At 34.6% G+C, this 18,605-nt stretch overlaps 1 protein-coding gene across 19 annotated transcripts in view; it reads right to left on the bottom strand.

The window, feature by feature from the left end:
* Positions 1-504: 504 nt before the first annotated feature.
* The window catches only part of CELF2 (CUGBP Elav-like family member 2), a 382,596-nt gene continuing 364,495 nt past the window's right edge, over positions 505-18,605 (bottom strand). For 7 of the 19 annotated variants that reach the window (XM_075208611.1, XM_075208618.1, XM_075208621.1 and 4 more), the window contains 5 exons: positions 14,631-14,753; positions 11,492-11,689; positions 8,214-8,381; positions 5,317-5,488; positions 505-3,870 (listed from right to left, as the gene is read on the bottom strand). In XM_075208611.1, the coding sequence (XP_075064712.1) occupies positions 5,361-5,488; positions 8,214-8,381; positions 11,492-11,689; positions 14,631-14,753 (617 nt within the window). In that variant the 3' untranslated portion in view covers positions 505-3,870; positions 5,317-5,360. The remainder of the gene's footprint in view (positions 3,871-5,316; positions 5,489-8,213; positions 8,382-11,491; positions 11,690-14,630; positions 14,754-18,605) is intronic. The other 12 variants (XM_075208616.1, XM_075208631.1, XM_075208615.1 and 9 more) reach the window with 7 other exon arrangements.

Raw genomic sequence — 18,605 nt, 5'->3', positions numbered from 1 at the left:
AATTAAAGGAAGTTCTTCCTTATATGCCACACTTCTCCCCAAGATAAGTTTATGCTGTAAGAGTAACGCATTCAGCAGAATAAGGAGAATAAGGAACATTTGTTTTAGTCTACGGTTCAAGTATGTTTACAAAGAGGATATTCCCATCTCTGAAAATGTTTATCTTACATGATCATTTCTGTAAATTGCACCTCAAATTTTATTATGTTACGATGTGTCTTATAGGCAAGAACTACTTTAGCTACAAATAATGTTACATGTAGTGTAAACTTTATTGCAATACATAAATATATGGAACAAAAAGTAGAGGTATTCTGATCATCGCTCCCTCCATTTTGTTCACATTGGGCTTTTACTTAATGGAATCGACTGTAACTTTTATACGCAACAGAAATAAATTAAAATAAGAAAAGAAAGAAAAAAAAAAGACGTTAAACAGTGATGTGTATAGATGTTTTACCACATGATGAACACCAACAAACACAACACACAAAGAGACGAGTATTAGGAAAATGGTTTAATATTGGAGACAGAAGCAAAAAACTGCATCACACAATAACATACGTTACAAAAATAAGTTTGACTGTTTTAACTACACAGTAATGTTCACAATGAAGACAGAAGAGTCAGAAAAAACTTTGATCTAAACGGCAAAAAGCAAACCCCTATTTTTTTGTTTTGATTATTACTAATACATTTATCCACTTAAAGTGACTGTGTACGTCTAGCGCTAATTACCTTAGTTGTGTAACTGCACAATACATAATAAAAAGTGAAACTTACCGCTTTCGTTTTAGACATAACTCTTAACGTTAGGTATAAGCAAATGAAAAAAAAGCAAGCCAAAGTTTTTAAGTGTTGAAAGCAAAACCCCCGTTCTTTTTACCAGTCAGAAATCAAACTCAAAATTGGTCATGATAGGGCCTTCAAGAGTAAGCCACAACTTTTCCTTTTGTTTTTTTAATCTCCAGTATAAAATTTTGCACTGGTACAAAATGCATAAGTACAATCAGTTAGTAGAAATAGGAAAGCCTGTTTTTTTTGTTTTTTTTTTTGGCTAAAATTCCATCACACAACAGAACCAAAATGCATCAATAAAACATAAACAATACTTAAATGATCTTACAGTTTCCACTAAAATTGCAGTAACTTTGGCTTTTCTCAGACGATACTTAAAAACTATTTGAAATTCGAAACAGAATGAGTTATTATTTAATCTACAAACAACAATTCTCACAGCACAAAAAAAGAAACACAAATACATCTTTCGTATGAAGTAGCTCTAAAATGTTATGAAACTACAGGTTTTTTTTCTTATTTGTATTTAGCACTTGAGATAATAAAAACAGAACAGTTAATATGACTTCAGAGTTACATAAGCCAAAAAACTAGAATCTTGTGGTGAAAGAAAAGTTGAACATATTAGTCCTTTAAGCAATGTCTCTTCAGTGAGAGCCTAGTGTTTAACTGCATCAGTGCTGGATATTGTCTATATACAGTAGGACATTAACTTTATCCCAGTGATGGACTGACTGGTTGGAATAAGTTCATCACTTTCTGATTAATTTATTTTATGTAAACCGTTTTTGCTTAATGAGAGAACCATTTCCCTGAATTATTCCATTGTAAAAGGAGGTGATAAAATGAACATCAAGCATTACTAAAAGTTTTCTAAAACATCTTACCCCACCCGTTTTGAATAAAAGCTTTATAACAAATACATTGTAATGACATAAGAAACTGGATTCATACTGTATCGTTCTCTATTTTGAAATTCTTCCAAATCTGCATAAATCTACATAACAAAAATATGTGTTATATATTATATATCTCTATACATATATTCCTAGAATTGCATAAAGATATAATTTAGTCATATTCTTTGTTAATTTATCATACAAAAATAGCCCTCAAACAATTCTGGTAGGACCCAGGAGTCGAGAAGTAAATACTAAGGACCAATATATAAATTGATTTACCAAATTTACTGTACATAGGGGATTATACTAGTATTCTTATACTGTGGAACAATGACATTTGCTGAGGTTTAGAGGTGAGGCACTGCAATATTAACTAAATGCTATTAAGTTAGTTGAGAGAAAAGTAAGAGGCCACCTTTAATCAACCTTACATTTGTGCCATTGGAAATGAATGTCAGCTTGGGGTTTTTAACAAGAGAAAACATGGAACACATTGTTAAAAAAGTTTTGCTGACTTATGGAAGATGGATACAAGCGAGTAATAAGAAGTATGGCACGTTTCAATATACTGTATAATTGTGTGTTTCTGAAATAGGCATCCATTGCATTGTACATTTCACACTATAATACTAGGAAAATGGATGTCTTGGAAATTCTACATAGACTGTATGTGCATGATTTATACATCATGTATGTGCTTATGTGTGCTTTATATACCCTGATTCTCTAGGACTTGTGCTTAAAAGGAATAGCAGTTCAACGCTTCCTCACCATGAAGACTTCCACAGACCATGAAGAAAGTACAGTTATGAGGTTTGCTTTCACAGATTTGATGTGCAGAGTGGCTAAAAAAGTGGAACATGGGCACTTACTGTATACAATGTTTTACCAAAAACATCAAAGAGATATAACAAACAATAACAATTTCAGGCAACAAGACCACAGGATAGCAAGTTAACAAACTTTGTAACCTCTCTTTTTTTTAAATAGAAGGGATTTATACAAAACACATAATAAAATACCCATGTTATCAAATTACTTCGTACACGAAATACACTGAAGCTTTAGGCAGGAAGTACCTTTGGAATTTGGCACTGTTATTTTCACTGATTTTTTTTCTTTAGAAGAAAAAAAACAGGTCACATTTTGCTGAACACAAACACATCTAAGTTTCCCCACAATAGAAAATAAGAACACCAATGCTTTACAAGCCAACACAAAACTTTTTTTTCTGGAATAGTTTTTTGTTTCACATGAAATCATAGCAAACAGACTTTTTATTTCAGAAAATTATTTTAGTTCAAGTAAACCAAACTTTTAAACTTATTAAACATAGAACACTGAAGACTCTTAAGACTTAGTGAAGCCACAACTAAATTCACAGAAGCACCAACGTGACACAGTATACATTTACCTTCTTTTCTGTACATTTAAACAGTATAAAATATAGGTAATTTCATGTGCATTAAACCATGGATTGTCTAACTGTGAGTCAGTTCAGCAAAAGGTGACAGAACTAGGTAGCATTTGCCCCAAAACAGGGTAAATATTTTTTTATACTAATCTACAAAAAAGTGGTTCTATATATATAATTTAATGAGAAAGTGAGCCACCTAAAATGGCCTTATCAAAAAACTTTACACTGCCTGAAAAATGTAAAAACTATTACAGAGCTCTAGAGACTTAAAATCAGACAGTTTTTCTCAAACTGTTTTGGAAGTTATCTGCTTCATTTAGAAACCAACATTCTGCATTCCTGGACACATATTGCTTTAGGAAACAGTGACCAGACAGAATGCTAATCCCTGTGTAATACTTTCAAGTCTGTTTATGTTATGAAACAAAACAAAAAGAAAAAAAAAGAGAAAATGTTTTTTTGCCACAGGTTTTTTTGTCCTTTTTTTTCTCTATAATTTATCTTATAGTAAATATTAGTCTTGCGTGAACGCTGCAACGCTTTTCACATTGACTTTTTTTTCCCAGAATTCATAGCTAGATGAGATCACATGCAAATTTCAGAAGTCAAACTAAGTCAGTTGGAGGATCAAATATGATGTGAGGTCAGAAAGACATCAGAAACAATGACGGGACGATGAAACTTTTTTTTTTTTTTTATAGACGCCACAGGGACATGCTAGGCAAACGGTGAACTAACAGGCATGAAGATGTTCTAGGGAAAAAAAACAAGGAAGAGTATAAAGTTACACAGAATCTATGCAGCAGAAACAAAATCACTTTTTAAGCCCATCAGTGTTGGTTTTATCAGTAGTGCATTAAAAGGAAATGCAGCTCTGTCCTTTCCAGAACTGAATAGGTTAACCAGTGTAGGAATAAAATGTAATGCAAATCTTTGTAGTTATTAGATTCTATATGCATTCCATAATTCACATTTATCTATATATATATAGGATATATTTTACACAAAGCACAATGAACAGCCCAAAATAAACCATCTAGTTAGAGTTAGCGCAGATGGATTGCTTTGGGGAGCAAAGGAAGGGTTACAGAAGGGGGAAAGCGGCCATTTTGAACAAATGCCACACAACAGATAAGTCACAGGACAAATCTTTCACTACGCAATGGAAACAAAAATAACCAAACAAAACATAGAAACGAAAGAGTGGTTTGTGCATAATGGGTGTTTGACCTAAAAATAAAAACTTTCTTTAATATTTTGTTACTCTAGAGTCTATTTCAAAAGGTATCTATCTAGCATTGAGAACTTCTCTTTAGATATCCAATAAGTTAACAATAAATAACTCCCATTATTTCTGAGGCAGTAAAAATTTTTGTACAAAAATAGAAATGTTTTTTTACAAATAAAATTTACAGGCCTGTGGCTTCCTTTATTATTAAATTTATCTCTCAAGAAACATCAAGTATATTCACTCACTTTAGTTACTTTTAAACCCTGTAGCTTTAGAAACAGTTCTCCAAGACGTTTTTTTTTAACACACATCTTTTCCAAACATATTAATAGTATAATAATAAATAACAACATACATAAATAAATAAATAAATAAACTAACTCAACATAGTATCCTAATAACATAGAGACCAGTCATTTCTGGTCCATAATATTTTTTACTCGAATCAACTAAAACCTTCTAAAATCAATTTGACGCAGTGGAAGGACTTTGTTTTTGCCTGTGTGTGAGAGTGTTCCTTAAATAAGTAAACGTATCATTAAATAAATAATTAAAAAGTATGTGTAGATTGGCAATATTTTCACATTAGGCCACCACACTAGCCTATTAACTGCTGGTGTCATTATTATACAACTAGGTCCTTGAAACCTTTACTTGTGTTCAGTATATTTGTTTTTTTGATGGCACCAGTGGTTGCAGAATGTAATTGCACATTGTTTTGCTGCTATTGTAGATCTGAAGATGTCATACAAAAAATATAGGCAAATGAAAAGTGGAACAGAACATTAGTACACAACTTGCTTGATTCTGGGTAAGAAAATATAGCCAGAGTAAGTGGCAAGACCAGGGGGCCAGGGTAGAAGGGAATGGAAGCTTTTAATGTAAAAATAATTGTCTCTCTTGGTGAGTGTTGGCAATGTTTTCCTCCTCAGCCCCCAGTGGAGAACAGGCTGGCTCATGGGACTTACCCTAAAAAAGCTAAAATAAGAGCAGAAAGCTTCTGGGGTTAAAATCAGTACGGTTTGCTGTCATTTTTGGAGCGCTTCAGCTGAACTTTCAAGCGTTTCATGCCGATCTGAAAGCCGTTCATAGCCTGAATAGCAGCTTGCGCAGAAACAGGATTGTCATAGCTAACAAAGCCTGCAAGGGATAAAATAAAAGAAACATTAATGTGGGACAAAAAGACATAAAGACATAAAGTGCTGGTGATACTCCATAATATAACAATGCAACATTCACATCAATAATAAGGAAACATAGGAACATATTAAATATTCAATTCATTGGGTACATTCTTAACACAAAGACGGGCTAGAAAACAAAGATTGTTATGAACAGGAATTAATCAGAAGACATTTGTCACATACATACAGTAATATGATCTTCCATAACTTCACATTTCAGAAGATTTACTCAAATGGTGATAAAACAATTGCTATTTGATATTATGAATATGTCCCTGTTTCAGTTAGAAAACAATTAGCTGTTTGGAATTAAAAATGTTTAAGTCTACATTTCATGTAATATAGCATCTGTCTCAATGTTGCTGTTGAGAACACATCCTGCCATGGAGAACTGTACAGGCATGCTGTGCATAGTGAATTCCTTAAGCATAGGATTTGGTTTGGCATTCATGGCTAAAAAGGAATAAATTAATAAATGTGCAATTTACTAGTTTTACCAAATGTGTTACCATGCAATGTGAATGTGTTCTTGATAGTAAATTTAAGTGCTGTAGAATTAGAGGAGCATGATGTCACCTAAAATGAAAAGCTATGAGTTGTAAACACTCTGACATTATTATACTGGTTAATTTCCCAAAACTCTTCAATTTTTCCATTGTTTTTGAAAAATATTAGGATATGAACGTATTATACTTTTTCATTTGCAGGAATTCTCTTAGGTTCTAAGTCCGAATGAAGAGTTTAGCTGCCTGTAGAGACACTTTTTTGTTCATTGTCCCATAATCCCATTATCTCTTCTCAGAGTCATCTTCTAAGACTTATCCAAGTGTAATAAGCCTCCCGCAATGGGCCGACCTGCCACCTGGATTACATTATACAGTCGGTGGGTCCGGCCATTGCCGCATTAGAACCGCCAATCTCACTGTACCGCCATTGTAACTGACGTCATTGAAGCTGGAGACATTTTAGAAAGTCACGATTTATATTGGGCGGCAATTAAGCATGTGGGGAATCTGATATGTCTGCTATATGGTAAGTCCCTATTATCTCATTGTAGGCCTTATAGTAATCAGAATTTTTATGTCTGCCTAACTGTTGTCTATATTATAACTGCTGCAACAACCTACCACACCCTATGGGGAGAACATTCAAACACCACACAGATAACACCATGGTCGGAAATCGAACAGTGAGGCAGAAGTGCTGACCACTAATCCACCGTGCTGCCATCACTTCCTTCAAAGCATTAAATAGGGGAATTTAAAGTAAGGTGAAACACAAGGAACACATCATGTTAGTGTGTTTACTTCATTTATTAATAACATTCATTATTATGTTCATATTTCTAAAACAATGGATTATCTACAAGTTATTTGATTAATATGATATTGTATAAAGAAATGTTGGACACATGCAAAATTGAGACAAAACCATTAATCCCTCTAAGGTAGATAGAATTACACTGTTTTAAGCTGCTTATTGTGCACAGAGTTGGGCAAAAATTCACAAGTGCTGAGTCAAGACTTTTCTTAGCTCATCAAAAGACAAAAGAGTTTAGTCACAATAAAGCATGTGACCATGTTGACAGCAGAAAAGATAGAAACAAAGCTACCTAGTAAGTGGCGTGTCTGCCTTTAGCACAAAGCAGGACGATTAGGTATTCTTGAACTGACATGCAGATAGCGTAGTAATGGCATTTCTCTACTCTAAAAATAATTAGTTTCATTTACTCACTACATCTACTTGTCAGCTTGTATTCATTTTCCTTTATGAACTATTGTGTCTGTGCATCATTCATTTTAAACAGTATAAAATTAAAAAAGGAAACTAATATACTGTCTTAAGGCTTGAATAACCAAGAAACTGACTTCAGGCACTGGAGGTCAGTATACCTTTACTGTGCCTAAATGTATAGCATGTGCGAATATCACTGAATAAGGCCAATGTGGTCTAAGAAGCTTATTTGTTAAACATTGTTTCATGTTTGTTGCAGCAGCTCCTTTAACTGTGAAATGCTTTGTTCAAACTTGAGTAGTGTAGACATGAACTAAATTATATTTAAAATGTGTGTTAAAATCCATAATTTACAAAAACATATTTACTTTTCCTTTTCATGTTATCTCTAGTTTAGCACCACAGACCAATTGAACGTCACTTTAGAAAACAAACTAAATAGACAAATAGTGACTTCAAAATCAAGGTGCTATAATTTACATTATAAACCACTTTATACTCAAAAAATGTAACAACAATTTTTGTTTAGGACATTTTAACCCCAATAGTTTGACTCTGTTTGACCATGTTTCAGTCCCCTTTAATGGAATCACTGCCCCCCCTCCTTTGTCCTATGTGTCCCATGTACCTAAAATGTGTGCATGAAAATGCACCTAAAATGTGTACTGCTATGCACTTTGATTCACATTTCAATAGTGAAATTATTGTAAAATGCCAACCTGAGAATTCTTTTCGAAATACAATCTCAATGTGGTCAGTATTAATTTATGTCAATGTGTTGTATTGTGGTGATATGCAGCACAGTGGGATAAGCAATCTATTGGTTACATCCTCTGTATACAATATCATCTCCCACAAATAAACAGTTACATTGTATTCTATGCTTTGTTGTACAAAGTACAATTTATGCCTGACCATTATTCAGCAATTAATACCATTCTACTTACCAAAGCACTTGCTCAGATTGGTCTGTTTGTCAATGAAGACTTTAGCAGAGATAACATTTCCAAAAGGCATAAACATCTGCAAGATGTCCTGGTCACCAAACTCTTGGGGTAGATGATAAATAAAGAGATTTGCACCTTCTGGACCTTGAGAGGAAGAGAAAAGGAGGCCTGACTTCACTATAGTTAGAATCTCTTTTACACATTCTTTAGAATTTTATATAATCATATGTTTATTCTAAATTGTATTGCTTTTTTGTAAGTAAAATGAAAATAAATATAAATGGAAATTGCAAATATATTATGTAAATAAATACAAAAACGGATAGCATTGTACAAAGATAAAGCATGAAAAGCACATGTAAACAGGGAGATTGGTTGGGCCTACAAAGGTAATTAACACAATGGGACATGGTGACAAATGGTTCCATAGACAGACATCTGGAATTCCCTGAGGAAACAGTTTGGTGTTACAAGTGCTGTAACTCCCAACAGTTGTAAAGATTCATGTATAAAAAAAAATAACTTTTGCTCACATATAGAGTCATGTAGTGTTGGGGTCAGCAAAAATATACATTTGCTCACATAGTACAAGTACTTTGCTTTTTATTCCAAAATACATGTGACTTGGAATAGTACGAAAATGTGCAAAATCACCTTTAGTACATGGGGGTCTTACACCAGGAGGAAAGCAGCCGTAACATACAGGCATATGTGCGGCTACTTCCCCTGCAGCATAGTAAGGAGGGTTAACATGCCCTTACAGCGCTATGTCTACAAATTAGGTCAGCAATTCATAGCAACCATACAAGGACATTTAATATCACTTTTAGAAAATGTGTAATGAAACAATATTTCACAACTTTTTTTGTATGCCCATATTACTCCACTTCTGGAATAACCCACATTTGTGCATTACCTACTCACTGACTCCTGCTGGTCACATTAAATAATCAGGCTGTCTGCATGTAAGATAGTCCAGAGGGAAGTGGCGTGGTTGTATGTGGAGTGATAATTCTGAGACAATTTTGTGTGTGAAGGTGTGTGAGCGGATGGGTTTACAAAAGTCCTAAAACAAACTATACAAAATGTGACAAATCACAGATAAAAACAAACACCCACAAGAGAAAACAAGGACATCTTGTATCAGACTTACAAGTAAAAAAAAAAGTCTCTCTTTAATTTTGTGCAAACACACTCTTACAATTTACAACTGATTCCATGCAGTTCATTATTTTGTTATCAATTTCCTGTTGTCTAGTGCTATTTTCAAGATCTAAAGCCTGTCATTTGGGATGCCTAAAGAATATGTAGCAAATATTCCAGTTCATTTTCTCACTGGGAAATATGTTAAATAGAAAGTGAAAAAAATGCATTTTATTTACTGGATGGAAAGTCCAACTGATGCTTTCAGTAGTGAAAGCTGATGAGTTCATGGGATCAGATGGTATAGATTCCAGGATATTAAAGTAGCTTAAAGGTGTGCTTTCAGCACCACTACCAGAGCTGTGCAAGAAGTCACTATTGACAGATGTAATTCCAGATGACTGGCGACTTCCAAATTTAGCCCCTCTACACATAAGTGGAAGTATGGTATAATCAGATAACTACTGGTCAGTGAGCTAGATGTCAAGTGTGGGGAAATGAATGAAGGCCGTCTTATAGTTTGCAGGATAATATATTCAAATGCCTAAATTAGGAGTAATTTAAGAACTTAAAATGGTATGTAAGGAAAATATGCTGAAAGATATATATTCCTGCAGAAAAATATGAATAAATGAAATGTATACATTATTGTATAAGATGAAAAAAGAATGGTGGGTAACACAAAATAATAATGCTTTTGACTTAAGTATTATAAAATACAATCTGCTAATAAAGCCAATATAAATCTAAAGCAAAATGCATGGTTTGTAAACAATAGCTTTGTTTTATTAAAAAAAAAATACATTTTAAAGTTGTAATTACACATAATTAATATTAACTTAAGTTCCAACAAGGCATGGATTGAAACTTTTAGAGAATTTGCATCTGTGCTTGTTGAAAACATGACTATGGCTGCTCTGTAGCACCTGCTATTGCTGATGTACATCTTTCTTCATACTGAGTCAAATTTACTACTGTGTGCATTTGCACAAATACACAAAGGGTAATATAACTGACTAATGTGCAGTGTGATTGCATGCAACAATATATTAAATATCGTTCTTGTATTAAGAACACTCTGAAAATGTAGTGTTCTTCTTGCTGTAGCAACAACACTTACAAAACAATATTATTATCACTAAATGTAAGACATGTCTTCTTAATACAGTGGTTACAGTCCTATTGTGTCCTTGTGTACAGACCCATATGATATCGATGACCTAACCAACACAAGTGTCTTGGTATACTATACAGCCATGGAATACATCATGCAGTCACTGGGAGAAAAGTGCCTGTTGGAATACAGCTTTATAACGTGCAATTGCCTTTATTTCTAATTGCAAGATTGTGGAAAATGATTATTATGTTTCCAATGCCCTAATCGCATTCTTACTTTGAGAATAAATCTCAAACAGTGACAATGTGAACCTCAATCAGTATGTTTAAAGTAGAAACTCTGGGGAAAAATGCAAAGGGAATTTGCCAAATTAGATAATATATAAATTATTACAGCTCTTATTAAATCTCCAGAAGTAAATTAGTACACTGCATAATGACGAAACATAAGTGAAATGTTTGAATATTGTGTGATTACATTACAAAACCATTTTTGAGAAATGTAGATTGAAACATAAAAGGAAGCTGGGGATTTAGCAAATCCTGCAGTGTCTAATGTGTTAATGATTGTCATATCACTAATTTAAAAATGACAGGTATGGTGAAAACTCCACACGCTTATCTCAAGTGACCTCACAAGGGATAACAGTACAGAATGAGGTTCCCAGTCTAAATGTGATCTTGTTTAATGTGTTTTTCTTTCACACATTACATTTTGATAAATTGCAGTGTTGAGGCCTAGACTGAAGTCTGTATTGGGCAAAGGTAATCTCATTTTCCAATGCGGTCCATTCAACAGAGTGGACTGTGCAGTGTGTCCTAGTGCACCATAACTTCTTATTACATGGGCTCATAAATCTGACAGTGTCATCTTTCTCAGGAATGTAGATTGAAAATAAATCTAATGAAAATTCAGTAATCTCAGAACCCATCAATCAAATATCCCCCTATGCTGCATTCTTTTAAGAAACACTTTGGATAAACCCATTTGCAATGCTAAATTCTTTATAAACTCTTACCTTCCTTCTGACTGCCTGCAGCACTCTGCTGCTGTAGCAAACTCTGACTATAAAGTGTTGGCAGTGCCGCTGCAGCATACTGCTGAATCCCTGAGTAGGCCTGGGTGAGGGCATCCATTGTACCGGCTGTACCGTTCGTCAAGCCTGTTGCGCCGAGTCCTCCATTCAGAGCAGCCATACCTGAGAGCATTTGAGCAACTTTACAAAAAACCCAACAATAGAGAAAAAAAATTGCACTTGTTCATTAGTGCTTTCTAATAGATATTGACCATTTTTTTACACCACAAATGACTGCACTGCATGCAATAAAATGACCACTTCAACAAGAAGAAACTGATACAACAGCACTTTAAAACAATGGTGGGTGTTGACATTTAAAAACATGCACATTTCTGATAAAGCATCGTTTTACTGCTGTCTACATTTCTTTCTGGAACAAATAATTAAGATTTGAAATAAAGCAGACTTTAAAAACGCTGGAAAACAATATTGTAATCCCGATATGGCTATGGGAAGGTTTATTTACGTTATCAATTGCATGTATTTAAATACAATTACATTGCAATTTATTTGCTTCTTTTCCAGTCATAGTTAAAAGTGAAGTCCACTTTTGTAAAAATATTTAAAAAATAAAGACTGGTGTGTACATAGCTACCATGTATTATTTGACTTATCAGCAGTGTTAATATTTTTCTTATGCTAATATGGCCCTTTATAAAAGCTTGCTTGTTTCCAATGACTGATTTCACATTTATATTAATTTCATTTCTATTTGGTTATGAGGACAGTGCTAATAACTGCTGATTGATTAATGCTACAATGTTTAACAGTTCAAGCTACACAGCCGGCACATGGTTATTGATGAGGATCAATGATTCAAAATGAGAGAGTGGTTTATGCTGGGTAGAAAATGAATGGTAACACTGCTCCCTGAGATGTAAAACCACCCTGTTGTCATAAACAGAGGGGGAAATGGAAAGCAAATTGCCAAAATATTGCACAAAATGTCCAAAGTGTTGAATTTGTTTTTGGAACGTTTTAACAGTTGTACTGTTTTTCTTTTGTTTTATTTGGAAATTGCTTACTAAACTGTTTAATATTGTCATATTTTTATCCAAAGTTCCTTATTGCGCTTATTTCATACTAATATGGTACGTACAGTTGGAACACATTTGGACTAGACAAGAGGTGTGTTTATAGTGCCATTTACATCAACCAAGTGCATTGAGGGCAATAGAATGGGTGAGGCTATTACAGTGAGATCTGGTAAGCCCTGCTTACTTAATGGGATTCCAGATCACACCAGTTGTCCAGTCCAAATTTGCTATCTAAATATATAAGCTAGAGATGATCTCATCAATGGCATGTTGTAGTTCATAATAATATATACATTAGCTTTTTAGAGTAATGTTATATCTTCTATATTTTATAATATATAAATAGATTTTACAAGAAATTACAGATACAAGAACATGAACGCATATACAGTATCTAATATATCTTCTCCAGCTATCTGATCTCTCTCTGTCGCTCTCCATCTATCTTTCTATCCATCCATCTATCTCTCTCCATCTATCTAATCAATATGTACAGCAAACAGACCTTATACAAAACTTTGAAATTCTGTAGACCACTTTTCCAATCACATATAGGGCCTGATTCATCAAGGCACGCATACTAAGTGCAACGTGTGTTTGGTTTAAAGTGCACGTAAATCAGCTTTGACAACTCCCAAATTCAACAAGAAACGTATCTGAAGATACGTGTGCTGGTGAATTCGGGTGTAGGTCTGCTGTGCTCAACTAAACAAGACACTGCAGGATATGTCCATAGCCAATGTGGATTATAAATTCGCAAAAGAAAAAAATATATAGAATTAATGTCACCAGTTAATAATAAAGGCATTCAAGAAAAAATAGTACGATAACGTATGATATGCTGAAAATCAGCAGATATGTGCCTTGATGAATCCCATAGTTTATTATTCCTGTTCCCCCAGACAACAGTAATTGTAAATGTGCTACCATTATATAATGCAAATAAAATATATGTCCGCACAACCTTTTACAAATAAAATGTCATAATGCATCACAAACATCAATTGACTATTGTATACAAGTACAGTACATATAACAGTGTATAACAGTGTATATATTGTTACTATTCTACATAGCAATTAAATGTGCTCTGCTTTCTTAATGTATGCAGGCTATTATCAGTCTAGTAGCATTAACCACTTAATGAGCTTGATAAATCACTGGCACCATAATGTTATCAGTGTAGGAATGAATGAGCATGGAGCATATTGGATTTTAAAAAAAAATTGTCACAGATTATTTATTATTAATATTATTATTATTGTAACAACTTGTTTTCCTTATAGCAAAATAGTGGGGGGCACTGACTCCCAAATTAAAAATTTATAAGTTTAAAAATTCCCTAATCCAGAAAATGGTAAGTACACAGTAAACAATTATACGTGTTATGGCATCCAATAAATTCAGATTTTCACCTAAAAAATCCCAATAGAGAAGCAATGTCCTGTGAACTTTGAAGCAAATTAATTTATGCCAATGTATGTAATTTTTACATATTTTGGCAAAAGTTTGCAGTACTTCTAGCACAATTCAGACCTGTATGAAGTCTGCATATGCATCACTCTTATCTTGTCTAGAAGAACAATGATAGTTATGATGTAAACATTTTCCAACAATGTAAATGACGGCGGCATTGGTCTTTAAAAGTGTCGGCAATGTGATTGGCAACATTGTGAATGTTGTCGATCACACTGACGACATTGTCCACTTGTCACGCAATGCAAGTGTTGGCAATTAGCCTGGCGACATTTTCATTGTCGGAAAGACGTACGCCACTCAAGTGGGGTATACCCCAACCAAGCAATTTATAATATATTTGACAGTAGCAAGGTGAAGGAGGCCTATATAAAATCCAGGAAGAGCTACTGTTTTAAAGGACTGTGAATAAAAAAATATTGATAGCCATTTGACATGTAAGCAGGAATGACAAATGCATTGTAAATTATTGTGTTAATATTTCATTGTTGTTTTAAGACAATATAATAAAATAATCACACAAAATCCAATGGAAAATGCCATCCACCACAGCACTATATACTCACTGTTTACGGTACCTGCTAGTGCATTAATATTATTCAATCCCACGGTAGCCCCAGCCAGTCCCTGTAGAGTGCCTAGAGAGGTCAGAGAATTCATGGCAGTGGAGTTAGCAGTTGATCCAGCCACTAGAAAAACACATTAAAAGACAAAAGGTTTAATTAATTGAGGAACCAAAATTGTCAGAGAAAGCAAATACAGTGTGTAATGGAAAGTTAATGGTGTCATTTATTAATTTACTATAACACAACACCAGATTATAGTGCGCATGTCATTATCTGACATGTGCTTGGTTATAACCCTGGTATTGTTCATCGCATTTAAAATAAAAAAGCTACAATGTACAGTGCAATTCAATAAAGTATTCTATACAATTTGCTAGCCAGGAATGTGTTAAGCTGTGAACCATCAAAAGGATCTGTAACCCTGGCCAGGATTCATTGTACAAAACATATTGTACATGGAATCAAACCCGTTAAACATTTGAACAAACTGAAATGAGAATGTGTGAAAGAGAGGTGCTTGCACAGCAGAAAAAATGTAATATCATAATAAAGCACAGCTCTCTTCTGACAACATGAAGCCAGAGGTACCGTTCACAAAGAATATGAAGCTAGACCCTGGCACTTGTTTCATCTTCCAGTTCTTATCATTGTCTTGCCCTTCAAGCATCATAAAAGGAAGACTTTCATAGAGCTACCCCTATCAACTTCGCAAGTAGAATTTCTTCCCTTGCTCCTGGGTCTTCTAAGGGTTTTGCAAGTTAAACTTATTTTTTAAAATGGGAAAAAATGTTAACTAAAATATTAAATATAACTGTTCATTCTACAAAAGATGGAAGCCTGGTTTCGATTTTAACAATACATTTTAGTTCTTCATGTTACATGGAGGAAAACATAAACGAATTGTGTCACTAACACTATGAAAACCAACAAAGTATGAATATAGTTTTACCAAAACACATTAATTTACATGCAGTGGTCAGATTGTAGTAAGTAGCTGAAATCACAAAAAAGCATTTTCATTTCCTAACTTATTCTGAATATAGATGGATTAGGACTTGTTCAAAATATTGTATGCAACCCCCAGAACGTGTGGTCAGTCATATTTATCTTACAACCATGTGCAGGATCCCAGCAATGTTATGAACTATATACTGGAAGACACACTTTGGTACAAGGAGAGGTAAACATGGCACCTAAACCATTACACAAGCTTTGGTATATACTCAGAGACATCTTTGTGACAGTTCAATATAACCAATTTGTCAAACAGGTTGTGTCCAAATAATTATTTACTGACGATCAATTGAATGTGTTATATATGAGAGAAACCGTAAGTAAGTGGGAGATAAAAATAAACCAAGTTATTTTTAAAATCAGTTTAATATTTATGGTAAAAAGAAAACCCCAGTTACAATGAATAGATTGTCAGAAGCATCAATATTATCATTACACAATATTACGAGAACTGAAAGGATATATAAAATAAAAGGCTAATCTGATGTGAAGTAGAAGAATCAATTTATCCCTATGCTGATACAGATGTGGTGTTGTCTAATACTGGGTAACCTACAAATGTCAGTAGTCAGAGGCTACTGGGTTTGTCAGTTGTGCACTGTAATGACAGTGCAATAGCAGCTTATCTCTGCATGTCTTTATTTGATACTTAATGTGCCTCTTGTCCTGCTGACAGACTCCGATTGGACAATGGCACAACTTTTAAATTGCATTTCTTTAGTAGCTCCCAAGATACCAGCTAATACCTAAATAACTGTATTGAAATTTGCCTACTATGAATTGTTTAGCCTCATAGCCTCTTTCAATAAAACCACAGTAGGCCATGCTTGGGTACTTTATAAAGTGTGGCCACTAAGGATCTCAATATTTATTCATGGTAATTTAACCAATGTCTCTGTTAATAAAGCTGGTGCAATAAAAAAAGTAATGACATCTTTGTTTTTCTAATGTTTTAGGTCATGCAGAGCAACATTATAATGTGACCGCTAAATCAATGTTATTTATCATGTGCTATACTCCATCTGTAGAACGTGCCTGTATGCAAATGTGGTACATGAATGTAAAGGAAATGACCAAACAAATTTAATTTTAGCAAGCATTCTCTCTGGTTACTGAAGAAAAAATATCACACAGTTTATATCTGGTTATAATATCCTAAATAACACAGCCCATATGTATTATTATTATTATCATTGATTTGCCAGGCGCCACAGCGCCGGACATTGGGGAAAACAGGAAACACATAAAACATACCAGGCAAAATTAAAAATGCAGACATGAAAACAAAGGGTATGGAAGATCCTGCTCATGAGGGAGCTAATTAGAAAAGGGCACAGCTGAAACCAGAGGCACAAGTATAGCTTAGAGAGGAGATAGGGAGAGGTTTGAGGGAGCATTAGTGTGGGTAGTATAGATGGGAGTAGGGTAAGCTGAAATATAGAGATGGGTTTTCAGAAAGTGATTTAAAGATTTGAAGTCTGTGGAAGAGTCTGATTGGGTATGGTAGGGAAATCCATAAGTGGTTAGGGGCACAGGTGAAATCTTGTAAGCGGAAGTGAGAGGTGGTTACCAGAGACGAGACAAGGCGTAGGTCAGAGGTAGATCTAAGATGGCGGGAGGGAGAATATTTTTATTTGAGATTAGAGATATATGATGGGGTGGTGTTATTGAGGCCTTTATGGGTACGGGTAATTTGAATTGGCTACTGTAGAAAATGGAGATGGATTAAAACAGGGATAGATGGATGACGAGAATTCCAGATAGGAGGAGGTTACAGTTATCAAGTAGGGAGATTATGAGAGAGTGGATAAGAGTTTTGGCAGCGTGTTTGGAAAGACAAATATTCTACGAATATTTTGAAGTTGGAGGCGACAGGACTGGGGAAGAGACTGGATATGAGAAATAAAGCAGTGTGCAGAGTTAAGTGTGACACCAAGGCAGTGTTGTTGGCAGTGCGGGACATTTGAGGGGAGATGAGCTGTGTTTTGGACACCCTTGCTTTCATTGCAGATAAAACCTTCTAGTCTTCCATGTACATGCTTAAGGTACATACAAATGGGATTTTCATCATTGTAAAAAGACTGCTGCAGGTGTTTGACATTATTATAAGAAAATATATAAGAACTGTTTTTGTTATTCATTTCCTTTAACCAGTAAACCTGTGTTCATAAAAAATAAATATGCATAAAAGATTACAATTGACAACATGAAACATTAAAGTGGTTGTCCACTTTTGGCTAACCCTGTCTTAATCAATCCTGACCTGTAGTTATGGCAAATAGGGGTCCTCTACCAGGGAGGCCCCATTACCTGAACATTTAAATGGATCACTAATACTTGTGCTTGCATTTGAGCGCACTGCAAACTGTTGAGGTAAGTTTACAGTTCTTAAGTAAAACTTTATAGACAACCTTCCTTATAGATCTACTAAAGTGCTATGACAGACTGAGTCCTATGCCATTGAGAGCTGACACTCTGATTCAGGTAACAGTAGGAGTATCAAGGGGTGGTGTATAACCCTATTTGCTATGCATACTATAGTATTAATATGATGAAAACATAACCATTGTCCTCATACATGCCTGAGTTATTTATAACATAATAAGTGGTCTAATTATCATGACCCTGCACTTTTCTAGATTTACTATCGTAGCAATAGAACATTTTTGGCCACACAATTTTTCAATAGATGGTCGCCAGGGAAGTGGAGCGATGCTCAGCTGCCCAGCAATGCTGGTTGGCAGCAGCAAGAGGACTCTTACCGCTGGCCAGACCAGTCTAGGATCAATCTGAGCATGTGTGAGTCTGACTTGCTCAATAAAAAAGGCTATCGCGGGCGATAACCTCCACCGACCTGGGGGCTTTAATAAATAGAGATAAATCCAGCTAAAACAGGGCTCTTCTCCCTTTCATAAATAGACCCCTAAGGGGCATAATCAGTTAGCTTTCAGGATTACGGCA

Source organism: Mixophyes fleayi, chromosome 4 (genome assembly GCF_038048845.1).
Source record: "Mixophyes fleayi isolate aMixFle1 chromosome 4, aMixFle1.hap1, whole genome shotgun sequence".
In the NCBI taxonomy this organism is placed as follows: Eukaryota; Metazoa; Chordata; class Amphibia; order Anura; family Limnodynastidae; genus Mixophyes; species Mixophyes fleayi.
This window is presented reverse-complemented; position numbering and strand designations above follow the sequence as displayed.